A 19043-nucleotide genomic window follows, 5' to 3' on the forward strand; every position below is an offset into this window, starting at 1 on the left:
TTTGTATTTCTTTCATCCTCAGTGTGTTTTTCAAGCTAAAATTATTATTATTTCACTTATCAGATGAAGTAGTTCATCAGTGTAGGGTATAGCAAATTCTTTCAGTTGTACAGAGCGTGTTCAGAATGGCAAAACACTAGCTGACGTTACTGTGCCTTTTGTACACTATTTCTGTCTCTTAAGCTGTTGGCCAGAGGCTCACAAATTGGTTCTCCTAGAGATATTAAAATTGAAGGGGTAAAGGTTTTATTTGCTGAAGTGCTGTGCTGGTGATTAATCATTAATGTGCAATTCTATTAAGCTTAAAAAAATACCATGTGCAGGTCAGAATTCCAAACATAAGAAAAGAAGTTTCATCACTATGTGTGAGAGGGCATGTGTGTGTGTTTGCAATGGACAAAAAAAGGACAGTATGTAAAAAGTGCTAGTAACCTTCAAGTATTTCATTGAAGTTCTATTCTCTAGCAAACGGCTTCAAGAATAAGTTTATTTTACTTCATTTCACAATAAGTACCTGCAGAGAGAGAAATCTTTCTATTTGGCCAGGCAGCTCTAAAGAGGATGTACAAGAAAAAAATAACGGTATAATTTATCAGCTCTATAGTTGCAGAATACAGACAGTTGTGGAAATCTCTAAAAATCAGCTTTCTTTGAAACAGAAAGAGTCCAAAATTTAAGAATTCAAGCAGGGATTGTCCTGATAAGGGAAAAAGAATACAAGTGAAAAATAAAGTTATGAGTATAATCTAAAACTTCTGTTGTACAAAGTAACAAAATTCAAATTTGACATAATCAGAAGGGTACACTGATGAAGAGTAGATAATCAGAAGGGTTCTCAGTAGCTATGCTACTGAGAGGAGGAGTCCCAGTTGAGGCCATCAGATATGCTAAACAACCAAACCTACATACTACCTAACTACAGAGTAACCCAGAGACTGTTTTCTTTCACATCTAAAAAGTTAAAATTATTACAGGAAAAAAACATATTTCTGATAAGTGACTCACATATTAGCAGTTTTCACCAATACTGGTTCCAAATCTTTGAGCTGACAAAGACTATTCCCAAAACTGACAGTACTTTTTCTCGTGGTATGCAACTGCAGGCAAGTCTTTCAGAAGGGTCAGCCCTGCCTTCTCCCTTTAAAAGCTTGTGAATTCTTTCCTTAAGAACAGCACCTTGCATCCCAAAGAAATCCTTACAGATGTGTCTGCTGTGTTGCAGACTCTAAGGAATTTTCTACATTAATGCACTCAAGAAAAAATTCTTTTAAAAACACATAATGTGCTTAAAAAAAAAAAAGTCAAAGCATCAGATTCTGACATCAGATATGAAAGGTAATTGAAATAAGGTTTTAATCACTTATGTCACTGCACCTTGGTTGTCAGTCTCTCAACAGTAAGAGTTCCCTGTTTCAAGGGCCAGTTTACTGAATGTGTGTAACAGGGCAGCTTTCACACTTACAGAGATACAATGTCAGTATCAAGACATCACCTTACAGGAAGAACTTTAAACAGTCGTGTAAGGCAGTAAGCACCATTCTTATTGGACTTTATCTAAAGCATTGTTGTTTTCATCCCAGAGTGCATGGAAGTCTCCACAACTGAAAAAAGTACATAGAGCCTTGACACAAATTATGGTATAGGAAAGTGATAAAATAATATGTTTATTAGAGTTATTCAGCAGCATCATTTTCCAGTTTTCTTTTCTAATCAAAGTATGTTACAATGTAATTACAAGCATTCTAATTAGAAATAGTATATATTTTGAGAATTTAGATATAAAACAATCAAGTAGCAAAAGTCTCAATCATTATAAATTCAGAAATCTTTTGTTGGAGTAGCTAGCCAGGAATACTGAAGAACATGGTCCTGCAATTGGAGTTTTCTGAAATGGTTCATGTTGTGGAAACTATCTTGGCTAATTAATAGAAGAGCTAAAAAGATCAACAATATATTCTGATGGAAGGTTAGAGGAACAACCAGATAACTACAAAGACTGCATTAGTAGAAATTGTTTCCCTTTCTATTAATATCCACCTCAGGAAATAAATAGTCAATAAAATTAAATTTTCACATTAAAAAAAACCCTGAAGGAATTCTGAAATGAACCAATATCTTTCATATTTTGCTGTTTGGAAGTAAGCTGTTACAGAAACCTAGCTACTTCATAGTACAAAGAGTACATAGTTCCAGAGACTCCAGACAAGAACAGAGGTATTCCACTGATGAGCAAGAGAAAAGCTCATTAAGTAGTTGTGGCACTAAAATCTAAATATATCCAGTCTTCATAGGAACACTATTAATGGAATTGTGTTAATTGGAACCTAGAGGAAAAGTATGTCTTATAGATTGAGAGAAAATTACGTCAGGCAATTAAAATATTGTGAGAACAATATTTTTCACAGGTAAGTATTCAGCATAATAATGCTGCATTGACTCTTGCATCTTTTGTTTTAACACAAGAGGAAGAGATACCCATTTTTATATACAGTACTGTATAAAATAGGTGGCAAAGATGCCCAGAGCACCAGTAGAATTTTTAAAAGGTGCTGTGATTAAAGGTACACTCTAAAGACCCTGTAAATCAGTAATGTTCCTTTATTTGCCTTGTTTGGTTCTCTTTTTTTTTTTTTTTTAGTTTTAAGCATTTATATAATTAATTTAGCCCTAAATATATGACCGATTCCATACAAATTTCTACTAGCAACATCACTGAACAAGATAATCTCAGAAAAATTTACAAATGTACAATATATTTATAACATTACTTTCAGACAGCTTCAGTGCAAAGATATACATATAGTACATCACGATAATTGTTCATAAAAATAGAAATTGGCATTTGTCAAAAAACAAGGCATAGTTTCAACGTACATCTCCAGCCACTAGCTAAGAGATGTATATATTTTTATAAAGCATTTGAATGTGAACCTTACTCTTCTGTTTATAAAAAATATACGTGCAAATGGATGTATCTAATTTTCCCTAAATGAGTTACCTAGTTACACCACAGAGTCCTCTTTAACAAGGTTGGCGGTGTCTTTAAATGTATCCTCTGTTGCTGTGTAAGCTAGTGGTTGGTCTCTCTTCAGAATTATCTTGGGAGGCAGTGAAGGAGAATGGGTAGGGACATTTTCTGTGTCCTGTTGCTGCTCGTTTTCCATCTGAAACAATAATAATAAAATAAAACCTTACATTCTAATGCACCATACATCCAACATTAGCTTTCAAAAACAGTAAATAAATATTCCTGAAGTTAAATGTAATGGTACAAATTATTTCTGCAAAACATCACCTGTAACAAAATGAAATGCTAATTTCACCTTAGATAGTACAGCTGAGTGAAAACAATACTAGAAACTTACTCCATACACTGGAACTTCTACTCTAATGCCTAATGTCAGGAGCAGCTGTGCCACCTGAGCTGAGCCTTCTCAACACCTCATTGTGCATGACATTTAGTAACCTCTGACAACCACCTCATTCCCTAACCTGGATTGGAATTTCTGTGCTGTTCCACACAGCAGCAGAATCTACCAATAATCTTTATCCTATGAAAGCAAGAACAAAGTCCATCAGTACATTAGCTGAAAAATAGAATTATATATTATAAACAATACCTCTGCATATATTGGGTTTTCAAAATTAGTGTTTTGTTTCTTTTTTCTCTTGAAGAAACTCCATTTTGATTCCTGAAACACAGAAATTATTAGAACTTCACACATTTTTCTCAAAACTTCTCTGGAAACTGCCATTACAGTGTTGGATTTCACTTGCATTGACTGCTACCCCAGTGACTTCAGATAGATGTTCTTACATCACTATGTTGTAATTCTAAGCATGGAACACAAATTTCTTTTTTTGCTAGATTACCAAGTTATTTCACCTAAAGAAGTATTCACAAAGACTAGGCAACAAAAATTACTGAATTACTTCACGGAAGCCTACATTCCAGACAAGTACATAAAAAAGTAAAAAACTGTCTCGAAAAAAACACAAGGGAAATTATTGAGGGACATGAAACTACAATAAGTTGACTTCCCTTAGCAATTCAATTTTTCTGATCTGGAGCAGAAAACAAACAAGGCAGCCTTAGTGCATTTTAATTTCCTACCGGAGGTGCATCTGTACTCTGAGGGGTTTCCTCAGGGCTAGTAGGTATCACAGAGGAATACACAGGATTTTCAAAATTTTCATTTTCCCCACTACCAGGTGCTGCTGCCTGTAGGAGAAGAAAGAAAATCAACAATCTTCAAAGAGGAAAAGGTGGTCATAAGGGAAAATGAAAGGTGAAAGTCAAGCCAAAATTGATCTTACAAGTGTTGGCCGAATGACTGTAACTGCACCAGCTGTGCTGGCTCCACCATCTCTGGTTGTATACATTGGATTTTCAAACGTGATTGGTTGTTTCCCCGACTCCACTGCAAAGTTTTCATTCTATGGAGGAAAAAAACCCAACAACTGCAGTGGAATAAACACCTCCATACTCCTAGGAATTAATGTGTAGTCAAACTCTTCATCTTGGGGAACAACACATTTACTTCCACATCGGCTTAGACAAAACCTTTAGCTGTTAAAATCACAACATCAATTTACTTTTACTCCCTGACTTGGCAGCCTGGACTACTGATTGTTCCAATATTACCCCATTTCCTAGATGGACAAAAACCCCACACACATTTCAATACTTGACTCAAAGTATTTTATGATGAGAAAAGATGACTTTCACAAATCATACCTTCAACAAGGAAGAGATATCAAAGTAAGAATAATATCCAAATAAATATTTTAATTTAGAGACTTCAAAATGACATACAAATTAATAAGCAGTAACTGACATATAAAAGAATGGGATTCATTCATTTTGTCCCAGCAAGGAGATTGCTGTATTTTTTGAGACAAAGCAGTGTCTCCCCTCAGTTATGTCAGATGAGTTACATCAGGTAGGAGGATGATGAAAACAAAACCCCACCCAGACTTGTCCTGCTCTTTGACACTTGTCCTGCACTTTGATACTTGTCCTGCTCTTTGACACAGCCTCATGACAGAACCAGCAAGGAATAGCACAGGAATAGTACAGCAGCTAGTCCCTTAAACCTGCCTCATTTGCACAAACACTGCTTCATGCCCAATGGATTCATGCTTTTTGCTACCAGAATATGGCTTTTTATAGCACAGTAAACTTTTGTCAGCTCCCTCAATCAAGATTGACTAAGAATCGCCCCATGGAAAAATATCCAACATCTACTCATGCATATATGAGGTTAAAATTTTAGGAGGCACATCCCACAGTTCTCCACTGCTGCACACCAAACCCTTTGAATTCTTTCCCACTGAACATAACATTTTTTTTGTTTATACTCTGATTACATAGGGAGAACTAACGCCGCGTAAGTAGAGATAGTCTGGATCCAGACCTGTTATTGGCAATGTATAAACTGCATTGCTTGAGCTTCAGTATGTCAGTATCAGGCCAGAAAATGCCAAGTACAGCAAAGTTCTTTGTGCATGAAGAAGACCTGAGGTAATATACAAGCCTAAAGCTATTTTTCCAGTATTTACCAAAATGCTTATGTGGATGTTTTGTTACACAAGCTGCCCAATTTTAACAATGACTGTGTTTTTTCATCTAAGCAAAGGTCATACTAGGAGCTTATCTTCTTTAGCTGTTTCATTTCATATCTATTCACCATCAGTTTAGGGAGTTTCTACCTTATACTTGGCAGCAAGTGCTTACTACTGAAACATATCTACGATCTGTTTCCTACAAGTAAAAGTCATTTGTACATTGTACTTGTGGTAAATGAGAATAACAGAGGGATCTGCTATTTTGCAGATGTGCATAACAAAATGAGGATTAAGTAGAGTTAGACTTTATGATGTTCCCATAAGTGTTAAACATGATTTGTTTAAACTTCATAAATTAAGAAATTTTCAAATCTATACTGTATTGCACAAAATAGTGAGTCCTGTGGTTAGGATGAGTTTTACCTCTGAACTATGCTCTAACATACTATCTGGTTTTGAAAACTATACATTTTAATATGTTCTATGGAGCACAAAGGTCCTAAAATTTCCCTGTTACAATGCTGTAATTTGTCTACTCATTCCCTTTATATCCCATGAACGTACTGAAAGACAAAAGAGGGTAATTTACTTAGTTTCTGCTATATAAATCTTAGAAAAATGCACATTATTTTAAAGAACATCCTATATTTGTCCTTGCTTTCAAATTACAAAAAGCTATTTCAGGAAACTATCAATCATTGTTCACTTCTTTTTCTAGAACACATTTATCATCCCACCATCATTTTATAGATAAAAGGCTCCCTTCTACAAGCTACTAATTACATTAAAAGAACACAATTTTAAAAATTATTTGAGAACTAAACCTTACCATTTGCATTGCTCTGTCTATAGCAGAATCTCCCCCAAAGCCAGAGACTCCTATGTCCATAGTCACATCTGCTCCAGATCGGAAAGTTACCCCATTGCCATTTTCATTAGATTTTACAAGACTGCTTAAACTATAAAAAAACCCAAACAGACAAAAATTAAAAGAAAGTAGAAGAGATTACACAGAAAGTGACTTTATAATACAGTTTTTTTCATTTGTTTTTCACTTCTAACCATAATCACTTTGAATTTTGGCAAACTAGCATCAGAAGTTGTATTTCTTTATTATTTTAACGAGTTTTTTAACCTAAGTTAGCCCATTCAGAATCATCTCAAATACCTTTGTGTGCTCATGTAGACATCAAATGATGTCAATGAAATAAAATTTCCACAAAGTTCACACTCTTACTTCAATGCTGATTTAAAGACAAATGCATGGATCCACTCAATTATTCAAATTCATTGAAACTGGTTTTTAAAACACGCATCTAAAATTTGACAAAATAAATCCACCAAAACCTATACTGAAGATTTATGCATGCAAATCATGAAGATACCTACAAGACACTGTTTTCATACTAGTGAATGCTCAATTTGTGTATAAATTTATGACAACCATAAGTGCACTCTAGACATTTATGAATAATACTGGAAATGGTCTGAAAGCACACTGTTGGGCTAAGAAATAATAAGAGAAGTGAAAGATAGAAATCAGTAACCAAATACAGGACATTCTCACACAGAAATCCAAATATGTAACATCCCCATCTAACTACAAATCTGTTCCATAGCTAACTTTTGGTTTCATTTTGTCAAATTTGCCGAACTTGAAGGAAGGCAGAAGTACTGGAATTGTATGTCCAGTTGTATGTCCTCACTGGATCTGGCTCATGCTAGACTTCTTCCCAACAGCTGGTGCATTGTGTGCACATGTCACCAGGTGGCCCTGTAGGCATCAGCTGATTCAATTTTTAAAAGGTACCTCTTAGCTATGATTCCTGTACATGGACAGGTCTCATACTGCAGGCAACAGCTAAGCTATAGCTTGAGTTAAGTCTGCTGTAAAGGTATGAGTTCTGAGTTTAAAGAGGGATTGAGCAATGGCAGCACTAAGACACATTCACGGCAGAAACAAATGCAAATCAAGCCTCAGAGACAAAAAACTGATGTCTCCTTTTCACACAGTCTTGTAACTTATGTGGGAAGCATTGTTGAATAGTAAAGATCAAGTCATACATTAAAATTTCAGCTTGTTCACTATCTGACAATGCAGGAAGTTTCCATTCAAACACGCAGGAATCAGGGAATTTCAGTGAGTAGCTTGGAGATTTCTTAAAACCTCTTTGTCCTTCAGAATTTACCTGCACAAAAATTTTGCCCCAGTTTACCTACATACACTCATGAATAAATTGGATTAGAATCACAGATTCATAGAATGGCTAGGGCTGGAAGGGACCTTAAATATCATCCAGTTTCAATCTCCCTGCCAGTGGCAGGGACCCCTTCCACTAAACCAGGTTGCTCAGAGCTCCTTCCAACCCAGCCTTCAGCAATGCCAGAGATGAGGCATCCACAACTTCTCTGGGAAATCTGTTCTAGTGCCTCACCACTCTCACAAAGAATTAATTCTTAATATCTAATCTAAACTTACTCTCAGTTTGAATCCATTCCTCGCTTGTCCTGTCACTATGTGCCCTTGTAAAAAATCTCTCCCCATTTTCCTTCAACTACTAGAAAACCATCCTCAGGTCACTCCTAAACCTTCTCTTTTCCAGGCTGAACAAACCCAATTCTCTCAGCCTTTCCATCCCTCTAATTATCTTGGTGGTCTTCATCTGGGCTCACTCAGTGTCACTAGTTCAGTGCAATTCTCCAGTGAAGAAGCAGTTTTAGCTTCATCCACATTACTGACTACAGTGATTTAATTACATTGATTTAAGAGCTATAACTGGGAAATGGGTGCAAGGACTATGAAGATGTGCTTTTATGCATTTTAAAACACATAATTAGCTTAAAGCTAAAAAAATTCAAAGCATCATATTCTGATATCCTTTCTAAAACAAATTAATTTTAAATAATTTAAATATATTTCCTTCATCTTCCTTTCATTTAAAACATCAAATATTTTTGATGACATTTCACAAAGCTGGTTTTCACTCAACAGTATGGCTATCAGCAGTATGGCTATCAGGCATTGTCTCAGACATTGGCAACAAAAGTTTACTATACACGTGCCATATTTTTAAGCACATGAATACAGCACTGCAGATGAGTACAGCCTTTCACTGTTAAAAGATCTCTTCAATTCATCTCAGGTCAAAGTTTTATAAAAAAATGAAAACTGTGGTCTTTTGTATCTTTTTGAACTGAATATGCAGCTTCAGATCTGTTAAACAGTATTCTATATTGCCCATTATTTAAAAGCTAATTTAGAATGTCAAAGAGTTTTACAGTCATCTTTGTTACACAATAATGATCAGCTATGGTATTGCCTGGAATAAAAAATTCACTGGAGTTGCTGGAACAATGCACTTCCCATAATCCACCAGAATGGACAAATGGCAAAAAAATTGATTTTCCAGAAATATTTAGAAACAAATACGCATTTCCAGTTGACAGACATTCCTGCTCTGAAAGCCTTCAAAACATACCTTGGTAGTTTGGGAAGCGCTGGTAAAAGGGAGCCTGTTCGTCTGTAGTTAAAAAAGCCTCCAACCGCTAACACTCCGATTATGATGATTAGTATGACTGTCAGCAACACTGCTACTGCTGCTGTCAAAGACAGAAGAATAAGAAAACATTCAAGCAAGCATAGTTCAGTGCAAATAAAGAGCCCCGAGAATTAAAAGCCTGACCCTGAACAGGTGTCATGGTGAGGTATTACAAATTCTTTAGCTCAAATGTCAAGTGCAATGTATTCTTGAAGCTTACTTGTTCCAGGAGGGACTCCTTTTGACAATCCTATTTCACAATAATTCCCAGTGTATCCATAAGAACATCTGTAAATGTAAAAAGGACAGCTGACTGAATGGCTTTTATTAAGTTTGGGATCTCAGCTTTATGATTATATTCTGAAATGTTTATCTACAACCCAGAAATTTTAACTCCGTGCTCAGTAATTATATATTGCACTGACTGTAAGTAAATATAGTATGTCTCCTATATTTAGAGAACAAAAAGGGAAAATAAAAAGTGCTGAGTCAGAGGTCTGGTTTCAGCAGAGCTCTGGTGGCACCTGCTGGCTGTTCCAAGCTACATTTTCTGAGAGTTGCTTTTCCATTGTAATAATTTTGGGGTATAGCATTTTATTAGAATCTTCAGAGGTTTGTCTTTTTGGGTTTTTGGTTTTGGGGTTTGTTTGGGGTTTTTTTCCTAAACTGATACATTTACATTACTTATTTGTTGATATTTTTATGCATGTGTTTTTCCATCATTGTTATAAAAACGCTATTGCAGACGTATGACACCTTGTGAAATCTGTTTCCAACAGATTTCAAAGAGTTTAATTGTTTCATGAGACTAAACCAGCACAGTCTGAGCCAGGACTACCCTAACAACATACAGACTTACTTGCATTTGGGGAGACTGCTTTCATCTATGTAGCAGGTTCCACCATTCATGCACCTGCAAGCTGGCGGCATTGTTGGAGGAGATTCAATAGCTGCAAAGTTCAGAAGCCACATATGTATTAACAAGACATCCTCAACAAACTAAATAATATCAATAATGCATTTTGTCTCTATAGATCTTGCATGTGCAAACTTAAAGGCTGCTTTTCAGAATTTTTGGGTATGATAGCACATATGCTTGTTGCTCTTGTGTCTATTTTCTTCTGCCAAATCAGCTTAAATAAATTTAAGCAAAATCTCTTCTCAGAACATAACAACTTAGTAGAGTATAGGCACAGTCAGCTGAAGAGCTGTGTGTCTCCTCACTTTCTTTCCTTCATGCAATACAGCCCAACACCACCCTTCAAACCTTTCCATTCAGAAAGCAGCAATGCTTTCTCTCTTTTGTCCAGATTCTTTCATTCTACCGGCAGGAAGAATGAAAGAGAATACAGAGAAGGCCAAACTGGAATGCAATTACTTATGAAGAAAAGCAATGGATGGAAATACACATAGAGGAAGAGCATTATTGTAATGCTGAATCAAGTGGGGAAAAAAAAATCACACTAGTCTCCAGTAAGAGCTCTAGATATGCTGTCAGAAAAGTGTACTTAACATAGGAAAAGCCCTGGATCTGAGCCACTATTATAGGCTATAGATTGAGGAGGGACATAAATCACAAAATTTTTATCAGCCAGAGGAAGGAAGTGTGTTGCTACAATGTTTCTTACAGGCAAAACACCCTTCAAGTAAATGGGGTACAAAAAACAGGAAAGGCAGAGGTTTTACGGCCGTCCCTCAGTAGCTGCAATAGAGTCAAATAAACTAAATATATGTACAAAAACTGTGTTTGGTCACTGCACAAACACAGTTTTCTTAATTCCCAAACATTTTATATAAAGCAGTGTGAGTAAAGAATATCACATTCAGTGTCTCCAGAGCAATAAGCAGCAATTAGTAAATGCAATCAACACCCTATTGATCCCTAATTTAAACACATTGCATACATTCATTTGCTACTACATATTACTATAACCTCTTTCTGCAGCTCACATCACATGGCAATTGAAAAAATCACTAATAATTATAAAGAAAATGCAATTTAGAGGCAAAGCAGTGTCAAAGTGATGACATATTCTCTTTCAGTGCAATAAGAATATAATTCAGAAAAGATTAACCATAGGAAAGATGCCAGACATAATGTCACAAATCATAATACATTAAAGATATGTTCCAAGGACAAGTACAAGGACATCTGGCTACCACCCACACCACTGTAAGCTAAGAATGCAGACTCTCAGCTAGAGAGAAATAGAAATTCTGCAGTGGTATTTTCACTGTTCTTAGCAAACGCTGAGAAATTCTATTTGATTTGTGCTCCTGGAAGCACTGTGAGGGTTTTGCTGCAATGCAACAAATGCATTGCAAGCATGAAATTCTAGTGCCTGAAAGACTTTCCAGAGTACAATTATCCAGAAGTTATCTCTCTCCGCACTCTTGAGTTCTGTAAACTTCAAGTTTCTATGATACTGATTAAGTAAGAGCTTCTACAGAATTGTAAACAAAATCGTTAACAATAATTTGTCAGAAATTCTTCATTCTGAAATCAAACATTCTTAAAAAATATTTTCAAATTTCAAAAATATTTTGGAATTTCAGAAGAAAAATAAGAAAGTGTGACCAGTTTTGTAGCTGGGTCTGCTCTGGATGGATTGACAGACTTATATCCATTTTACAAATCACATGCAAAGACATTAAAGAAAATGTACAAGATGACCACAAATCAGCGATGACTGAGAATAAAAGCCAGATATTCTGACTTACCAATATCTATTACATCAGTTAGCATATCTCTCCATACTTCTAATTCAGTAATGCATTTGTATTCCTAAAGAAAAGCTTCTGTTGCTTTCATTTCCAGTTTGACAAATTATTCTACCTGCATCACATTCCGTGCTGCTGCCTTCTAGGAACCGAGTCCCTTGGGGACATGAGCAGGTGTATCCTCCTGGTCTCAGCAAGCAGAGGTGGCTGCAGACATCTTTACAAGGATTAGGCACTGAAAAAGTGATAAAGTGATAAAGATTTGAAGAAGCAATGCGGCATATTCCTGAGATAAGGCAATTCCATAGTCAATTGTGTCAACATACCACATTTACACTAAAACCTCTCTGCCTTTTCTTACACCCTTAAGGGAGAGACAATGGCTGCTGAGAGCCCATATAGCACCAGGACAAACTACACCAAGTATTAAATGATCAGCACTTTTTGCTAGGATAAATATATATTACAACTGTCCTTGTGACGGAGGGAGAAAAGAGAAATGACAGGGTCGTATTTTAGAGACTCGAAAGACCAGTGTCTGGCGTTCCACTGTTGATTTCATTTAGGTGTGCAGAAAATACTTGTCAGCCTGTATTTAATTTTTAGGTTTTCAGAAACTAATATTATCATTTACTAATAGACACATTATCAAAAGTTTACTAAGCTCTTTGCAGACATCAATACCAACTTCAATTTCATAGCAGAAAATGGCTCACTGGGATCCTGATTACCCACCTGATTGATTGTATCTGTGCTGGTGATAGATGCGCACTTGGGTAAGCCATGGATTTACGGTCAGAACTTTCACTTTTTCTCCATTTCCAAATTTATCCTTCTTCCAGACTTCTCCTCGTTCTTTAGCTATCCAATATAAATGGCCTTCAAAGACATCAAGGCTGTATGGACTGCCTACTTCTCAAAGGAACAAATAACAGACTGTTAGCAAGCAAATCTTCAGTAGAACAGACAAAATTGCTGTTCTTCAGCTTAAATACACGATTCATTGCTTTCATTTTAAGACACATGCAGTCATATATTTATATCCTCATGTGCCTGACCTCTTCATGTCTCAGTGCCCACACTGATCTATACTGATTAATAGTATACATAAAAAAGCAAGAATCCAGTTTTTCACATTGTTTCCTATTTGGGTCACAAACTCTACTCTGGGAGTCCAGTCACCTGGCATCCCTGAGCCTGGTGCACCATTGATCACTGTATAAAGGAGAAAACACTACCAGGGCTTATTGCTTGAAAAGCTCCCAAATGCAGCCCCACGTGTGAAGCCCAAGTGCCTGTTAGCACACATCTTGGTTACTATTAATTGCATTGCACGTTCTTACCTCCATGTAGTACAATGGTTCTGTCTGTCCCATCAGGTCTCATGGATTCAATTATATTTTCTTTAGAATCACTCCAATAGATCCTATCATTGTTCAAATAATCAATAGAAAGACCAGTTGGCCAGCCAAGGTCTTCAGAGACCAGAGTTTGTCTTTGTTGTCCATCCATCCAGGCACATTCAATCTTTGGCTGCCTTCCCCAGTCAGTCCAATACATGAGCCTGAAAGGACAGAATGAGAAATGGATACGGTTCAGTATTTGGTCACAGTGATTATCCTTTGGAGTTTCATGGAAAAGGTCACTAATGGAAAAAAAAAACTGTTTAGCAACTTATGTTTTGCAGATGTGATTAGGAAGGTCACAGAGAATTCACTGAACAATAAATACCAAAAGAACACCCTTTAGTCACAATAAAGCTGTAGCATCCATGTCACTTCAGGGAGCTATGCTGCTGTACTCCTACTGAGAGAAGCACATATCACAGTATCTCATGATCTACCATTTAATCCAAGTTGCAGCAAGCCCAGCTACTGAATCTACAAGTGCATTTACATTGCCTTTCCCCATGGAGGAGGCTATGACTGTCCTGCTTGGAGCTGGTGAAGAGACAATCCCATCTATTTCCCTGCTTCAGGAGTAACAGAGAAATTTGGTGGGCACATTATAATGTAGAAAAGAGATTTTTATTTTAACCATCTGGCTTAGTCACCAACACAGGCATCCATGTTAAATCTAATCCTAAAATGCTTTCCCATGCTCACAAACTTTGCAATGTTAGTAAAAGAAAGTTGAGGAAAACATTCCCTTAGTCTTTCCTGAAAAATTTACCACTGTGGGGTTTTTGGTGTCGAATAGCATTGAAAATAATTCTGGTAAGTCCTGCAATACTCACCCGCGTTTTGGATTGACAGCAATAGCTGCTGGTTGATCAAGGTGAGAAAAAATAAGCCATTTTCTGTACCGTCCATCTAATTTTGCCACCTCTATGCGATTAGTCCCAGCATCAGTCCAGTAAAGATGTCTGAATTGCATAAAACACAAAACATTCCAAAAGTAAATAGTTTACACTTGGAAGAGGAATAAAAAAAAAATAAGAAGAAACACTCTATCAAACTTGAAGAAAATATCATGAACCTCCATTGATTACTGAACTTTTATAGAATATACAGACCCTAAATAGAGGTAAGTTTAGCAAATGTGTGTGATCTGTTGGCTCACTTGTTTTTTTCCTGTGAAAAAGTTTCTGCAGCTACCTCCGGTCCCTGTCAAATAATCTTCATTGAAGTACTACTGAAAACTTTCATTGTTACTTTTAAGCAGCAGAAGTGGCTAATAAGCATCTTTAAAGACTTTGTTTTTCAGGAGACGAAGAGGTTCATTACAAGTAAAAATTCATTCACCATGTAATTTATGTAGCAGCTCTGGAGATATCCAGCTTATTAGTTCACAGCTCCTCTCTAGACTTTTGTCTTCTGACAGAGATACTAATGAATAAATTGTTCCCACATCAGATGAAAATGCTTTTAGTCCTAATAAAACAGGGTGCTCAGTCTACTCTTCCTTGAATTTTGTTTATCTTTATCATCATGCCTTTATATTTTTTTTTTACCTTAGATAATAAACAGATTCATTATTATGCACTCACTAATCATACAGTGCCTTCTGCTTGAATAAATTATCTCCTAGCTGGCCTGGGAACGTGAAAAAATACTGTAATTTCTATTTGGCAGATGAGCAGCAAGACTAAGTGTCTCAAACCATGTGTAGCATTTTATATAATGTGCAGATAATAAAACATAGTTTTTTAAAATACATTTCAACATTGTTCTGAAATCAGTGCAGCACTATGTTTGACGTGCTGAAGTTGCTCACCAAGATGAAGCTGAAGCCTCACCAGGATGCTTGTGATATATATCCTGGATGCATCAGGTTCCTCTCAACATTATACCACATGAGCTACTACAGCTAGGCCTATCCACCATGCCCTTTAACAGTTATATCGCAAGATGAAATGACACCATAAATATCAAACTCCCGAGAGTCAGGCCCAACTCTGTGCCAGCTCTTCTCCAAGATAATCAACATAAGGAGTGATCTCATTACTTCTATGATTAAGTTTAAAAAGTTACCATGTTTTAGGCCAAAAAAATCCACAGTCAGTAAAGAGAGAAAGACCTCTGAATCACAATGACAAAAACGTAACCATTTTCTGAGAAAATGCATCTATTCATTAAACTTCAGAGCTCCTTCTGTTTTGGGATTGCTCATACAGCACAGGTTTGGTAAGGAATGAGCAAAGGTAAAAGATAAAATTCCATTCTGGGTTGGTGAGCTTTCCTTCCAACAGCAAAGAAAGCTTGTTCCCTGGAGCGTACCTAAGTCATTGAAGAAGAATCCATCTGACATGGAGGTTTGTGTATTATCACTTTACTGATGTAAAACTGATCTGCCAGTTGCACAGAATATGTGATGCAGTCAGCCACAAGCACATCTATTAACCTGCTGTCTGGGCAAGGACAGCTTACTACATTGTTCTGAACTACCTTCAGACTAGACACATTCAGAGACAATTCATAAAGAAGAAAAAAGTGGATTTTGCACAGCCTGATCAAATTCACAAACTGACACATTGAAGGCGCAGCATTTTTCTAGCTTTTCAGTGTACTTACCTTCCAACCCAGTCAACAGCTAACCCATCAGGATTAACTATGTATTTGAGATTCAAGTCAACTTCCTTTGTTGGATTGTTCCTACTGCTGTCAAACGTGGGGAGATAAGCACGTTTGATGGCTCCAAACTCAGAACCTTGTCCTAGAATGCTGAAATACACAATACCTTAAAAAAAGATGAGAAATATCTAGTTAATTACATATTTGTCAAAAATTCTAATTTTTCTAAGGCTCTTATGCGAATTTACCAGCAACAATTATTTATGAGTAAGGATGTGTTAGTGTGTAAATTCTGAAGTCATCCATCACATGCAAATGATACACATCCAAAGTCATCTTGAGCTAGATTATCAAGAAATATATATCACATTTTTCAAGAGCAGAGGATCTTAGCTCTGAAACCTTTACACATGACTTTGAGAGCAAGACTTTCATAACCCTAAGGAGCAAGTACGGCCCAGGACAGTGGCTCTGTGGAAATAGCAAAGAAAGGGAACTTGAAGAATAAGCAAAAATGTAAGTTTAATACAGGGATCTATTGGCCATTTCTGCTTAGTATACGTTCTTGCAAGACATGGGCCAGGTTTGGGAACTGCAGAGGCAAAAGGAAAAAGAAGGGGTTAATAACAATCTTCTATTGCAGCATAATCCTAAAGAGCCACAATTTTACAGCTAAACTCACACTAAACTGAAAGGAAAACCAGATCAAAATCCAGCTAAACTAAATTAAAGCATTAAAAGAAACCACAGTGATGCTGCAGAAAGAGTAGAGGGGAGGGGCACATTCCATGGAGACCTGGCCAGTTGATCTAATTTGATTTTGTTTTCCAGTGTAAATTAAACACCCATGCTGCAGAAATGCATCTTTTTAAACCAACCATTGCATGACTGAGTATCAACATACTCACTCAGGCCTATCCCTTCAGGGTCCCAGTCATAATCCAGAGCTTGGATGCGCTCCTGGTTATCAATATAGTCAGAGTACTGCTCTGATGAGATATTGTACCTTCGAATCCGCACATTATCTGGCAGCAGTAACAATGGAGGATTACCTGGGAAGCAATCATGAATTTATTTTCATGTATTTCTCATTTTAGAAAAAACAAATTAAAGTAATTTCTAATTAAAACTAAGCAGGATTTTCACAGGTTGTATCTGTACAAGAAGCAGAGGGAATCTAGTGCCTCTTCTAAAGCTTCAGAGCTACCCAACCTTCTTGGCTTTCCAAAATTCATAAAAATTGAAATGTTTACCACTGAGGGTAGTATTATCCCTTTCACCATAGACCTTGCAACCTAATTCCTTAAAAATTCTTTAATTATATTGTAGATATTATATATATTATATATATATATGTATATGTATTCTTACACAATATATCGCCACATCTCAAAAACAGAATGCCACTACACACTAAATGGTTCCACTTTCCCACTCAAAGTACAGCAAACAATTTTGAAAATACAAATAAATTGCCAGTCCCTTAAGCCATGACATGTCCAAGTTCTACCTTAAAGTTTGTGAATTCTAATTCTTCATATTCAGATGAATGTTCTCCTGGCCACAGTTTAATTTTGGGTTAGCCTGATAACATCCCATCAGGCCCTCATTTATGAGGGCTGTGAGATTGTATGACAAAGCAGGGCTGAGTTCTATTCTATAGAAATAGAATTTAGGCACAACAAATTTAATTGTTACCAGCTACAATTATATTATCTTCTATCACTTAGCCTTCAATATTTTGTGTGTCTAGATGCTTCCTGAACAAAACCTGTGAAGAAGGGTATCAAGGAACTGGATTTCTGACACAGGCACAAACAGGCAGAAACTGACGTGTAAATGTCCTTTGCATTTCCAGCCTAACACTCAGCAGTAAATATTTGCTGAACTAGGCCCCTCGATGGGTAACCTGGAGAGTTCATTTTCTTGTAGCATTTTTCATATTACAAATAATTTTTAGGTTTCAAAACCTCCAGTAGCATGTAAGTTTGGTCACAGGCATTCTGTTCTGAAGATTTTACCATTTGACTAGGCAGGCCATATGCCTTTCCTTTAGCTCTTCAAGCTGTTAAAGTGTAACTACTTTTCTAGACAAAGTTCTGCTTTTGGTTTTTATATAGTGCTGCTCCATTGTCACTTTTTTCTCTTTTCTTCACCTCTTTATTTTTATTATTACTCATCTATTACTATTATTTTCTGAGTCAACTCCGCCTATTCAAGGACTGCCACACATGGTAGTCTCTGCACTGCGGTATGATAAAAAGCCAATGACTGACCTGAAACATTGGCCAAAGTCCTTCTGTTTGTGTGCATCAGTCCATGAACAATGAATGGCAACCTGTCATCAAACTGCCTTTGACTTATACCAGTTTAATGCAACTTTTTGCTGATGCATTATTTTGTTGAAAAAATCTAAACTTCAGGAATAGGCGACATTAATTTCCTTCTGAGGATAACCACAGGACAACAGGTTTTTGTTTGCAGAAAATTTCAGGAGAAATGAAGGCAGGCATAAAAATCAAGGTATTAATTTCTAATGTTTACAGTTGGAAGCAGAGATGAGCACTTTCATTCCTAATTATGGAATAGGTGGAATACACAGATAGTATTATCTTACAGAGTAAGGTTTGGTTTTCATTATCCTCTTCTTATAAAAGAGAGGATTACAGTCATTAAGTTGCTGTAGAGCACTTGCTCTTTACAAGTGGCAGTCAATCTCAGTGTCAGTTAACATACCATCAGCTGCACACTGTTTCCCTTGTTGATCACCCACAGACCTGAAGCCATCTGCACAGAAACATTCATAGCTTCCTTTGGAATTCTTGCAGTCCTGGGTGCATGTTCCAAAGATCTCACATTCATTGATATCTAGACACAAGAAGAGAATAGAGTCCTAAAATTTGATTTCTTTCTTCTCTAGGAGTCTCAGGGGCGGCCTCATTGCTCTATACACTTCCCTGAAGGGAGGCTGCAAGTGAGGTGGGGGCCAGTCTCTTTTACACTATCTGCAATGAGAGGAGCTGAGGAAATGGCCTTAAGATGAGACAGGGGAAATTAGATATTAGAAAAAAACTTTCATTCTAAGGGTGGTCAAGCATCAGAGTAGGTTGCCCAGGGAGGTGGTGGAGTCACCTCCATCCCTGGAGGTGTTTCAGATGCATCTTCATCTGCGCTGGGTGATGGTTTAGTAATCTAGGGGTTG

The 19043-nt window shown here is 36.7% G+C and overlaps 1 protein-coding gene across 1 annotated transcript in view; it reads right to left on the reverse strand.

Annotated features, from left to right (window-relative positions):
* Positions 1 to 3002: 3002 nt before the first annotated feature.
* Positions 3003 to 19043, reverse strand: part of LRP2 (LDL receptor related protein 2) — a gene marked incomplete at both ends in the record, with an annotated part of 108778 nt that continues 92737 nt past the window's right edge. The window contains 15 exon segments of the mRNA XM_084209121.1: positions 3003 to 3164; positions 3621 to 3692; positions 4115 to 4222; positions 4318 to 4437; positions 6398 to 6527; positions 9048 to 9168; positions 9328 to 9395; positions 9967 to 10057; positions 11944 to 12063; positions 12564 to 12740; positions 13172 to 13392; positions 14065 to 14193; positions 15842 to 16007; positions 16750 to 16893; positions 18578 to 18709. Coding sequence (XP_084065247.1) covers positions 3003 to 3164; positions 3621 to 3692; positions 4115 to 4222; positions 4318 to 4437; positions 6398 to 6527; positions 9048 to 9168; positions 9328 to 9395; positions 9967 to 10057; positions 11944 to 12063; positions 12564 to 12740; positions 13172 to 13392; positions 14065 to 14193; positions 15842 to 16007; positions 16750 to 16893; positions 18578 to 18709 — 1961 coding nt within the window.

Source organism: Fringilla coelebs, assembly GCF_963513975.1.
Source record: "Fringilla coelebs genome assembly, chromosome: 7".
Taxonomy (NCBI): domain Eukaryota; kingdom Metazoa; phylum Chordata; class Aves; order Passeriformes; family Fringillidae; genus Fringilla; species Fringilla coelebs.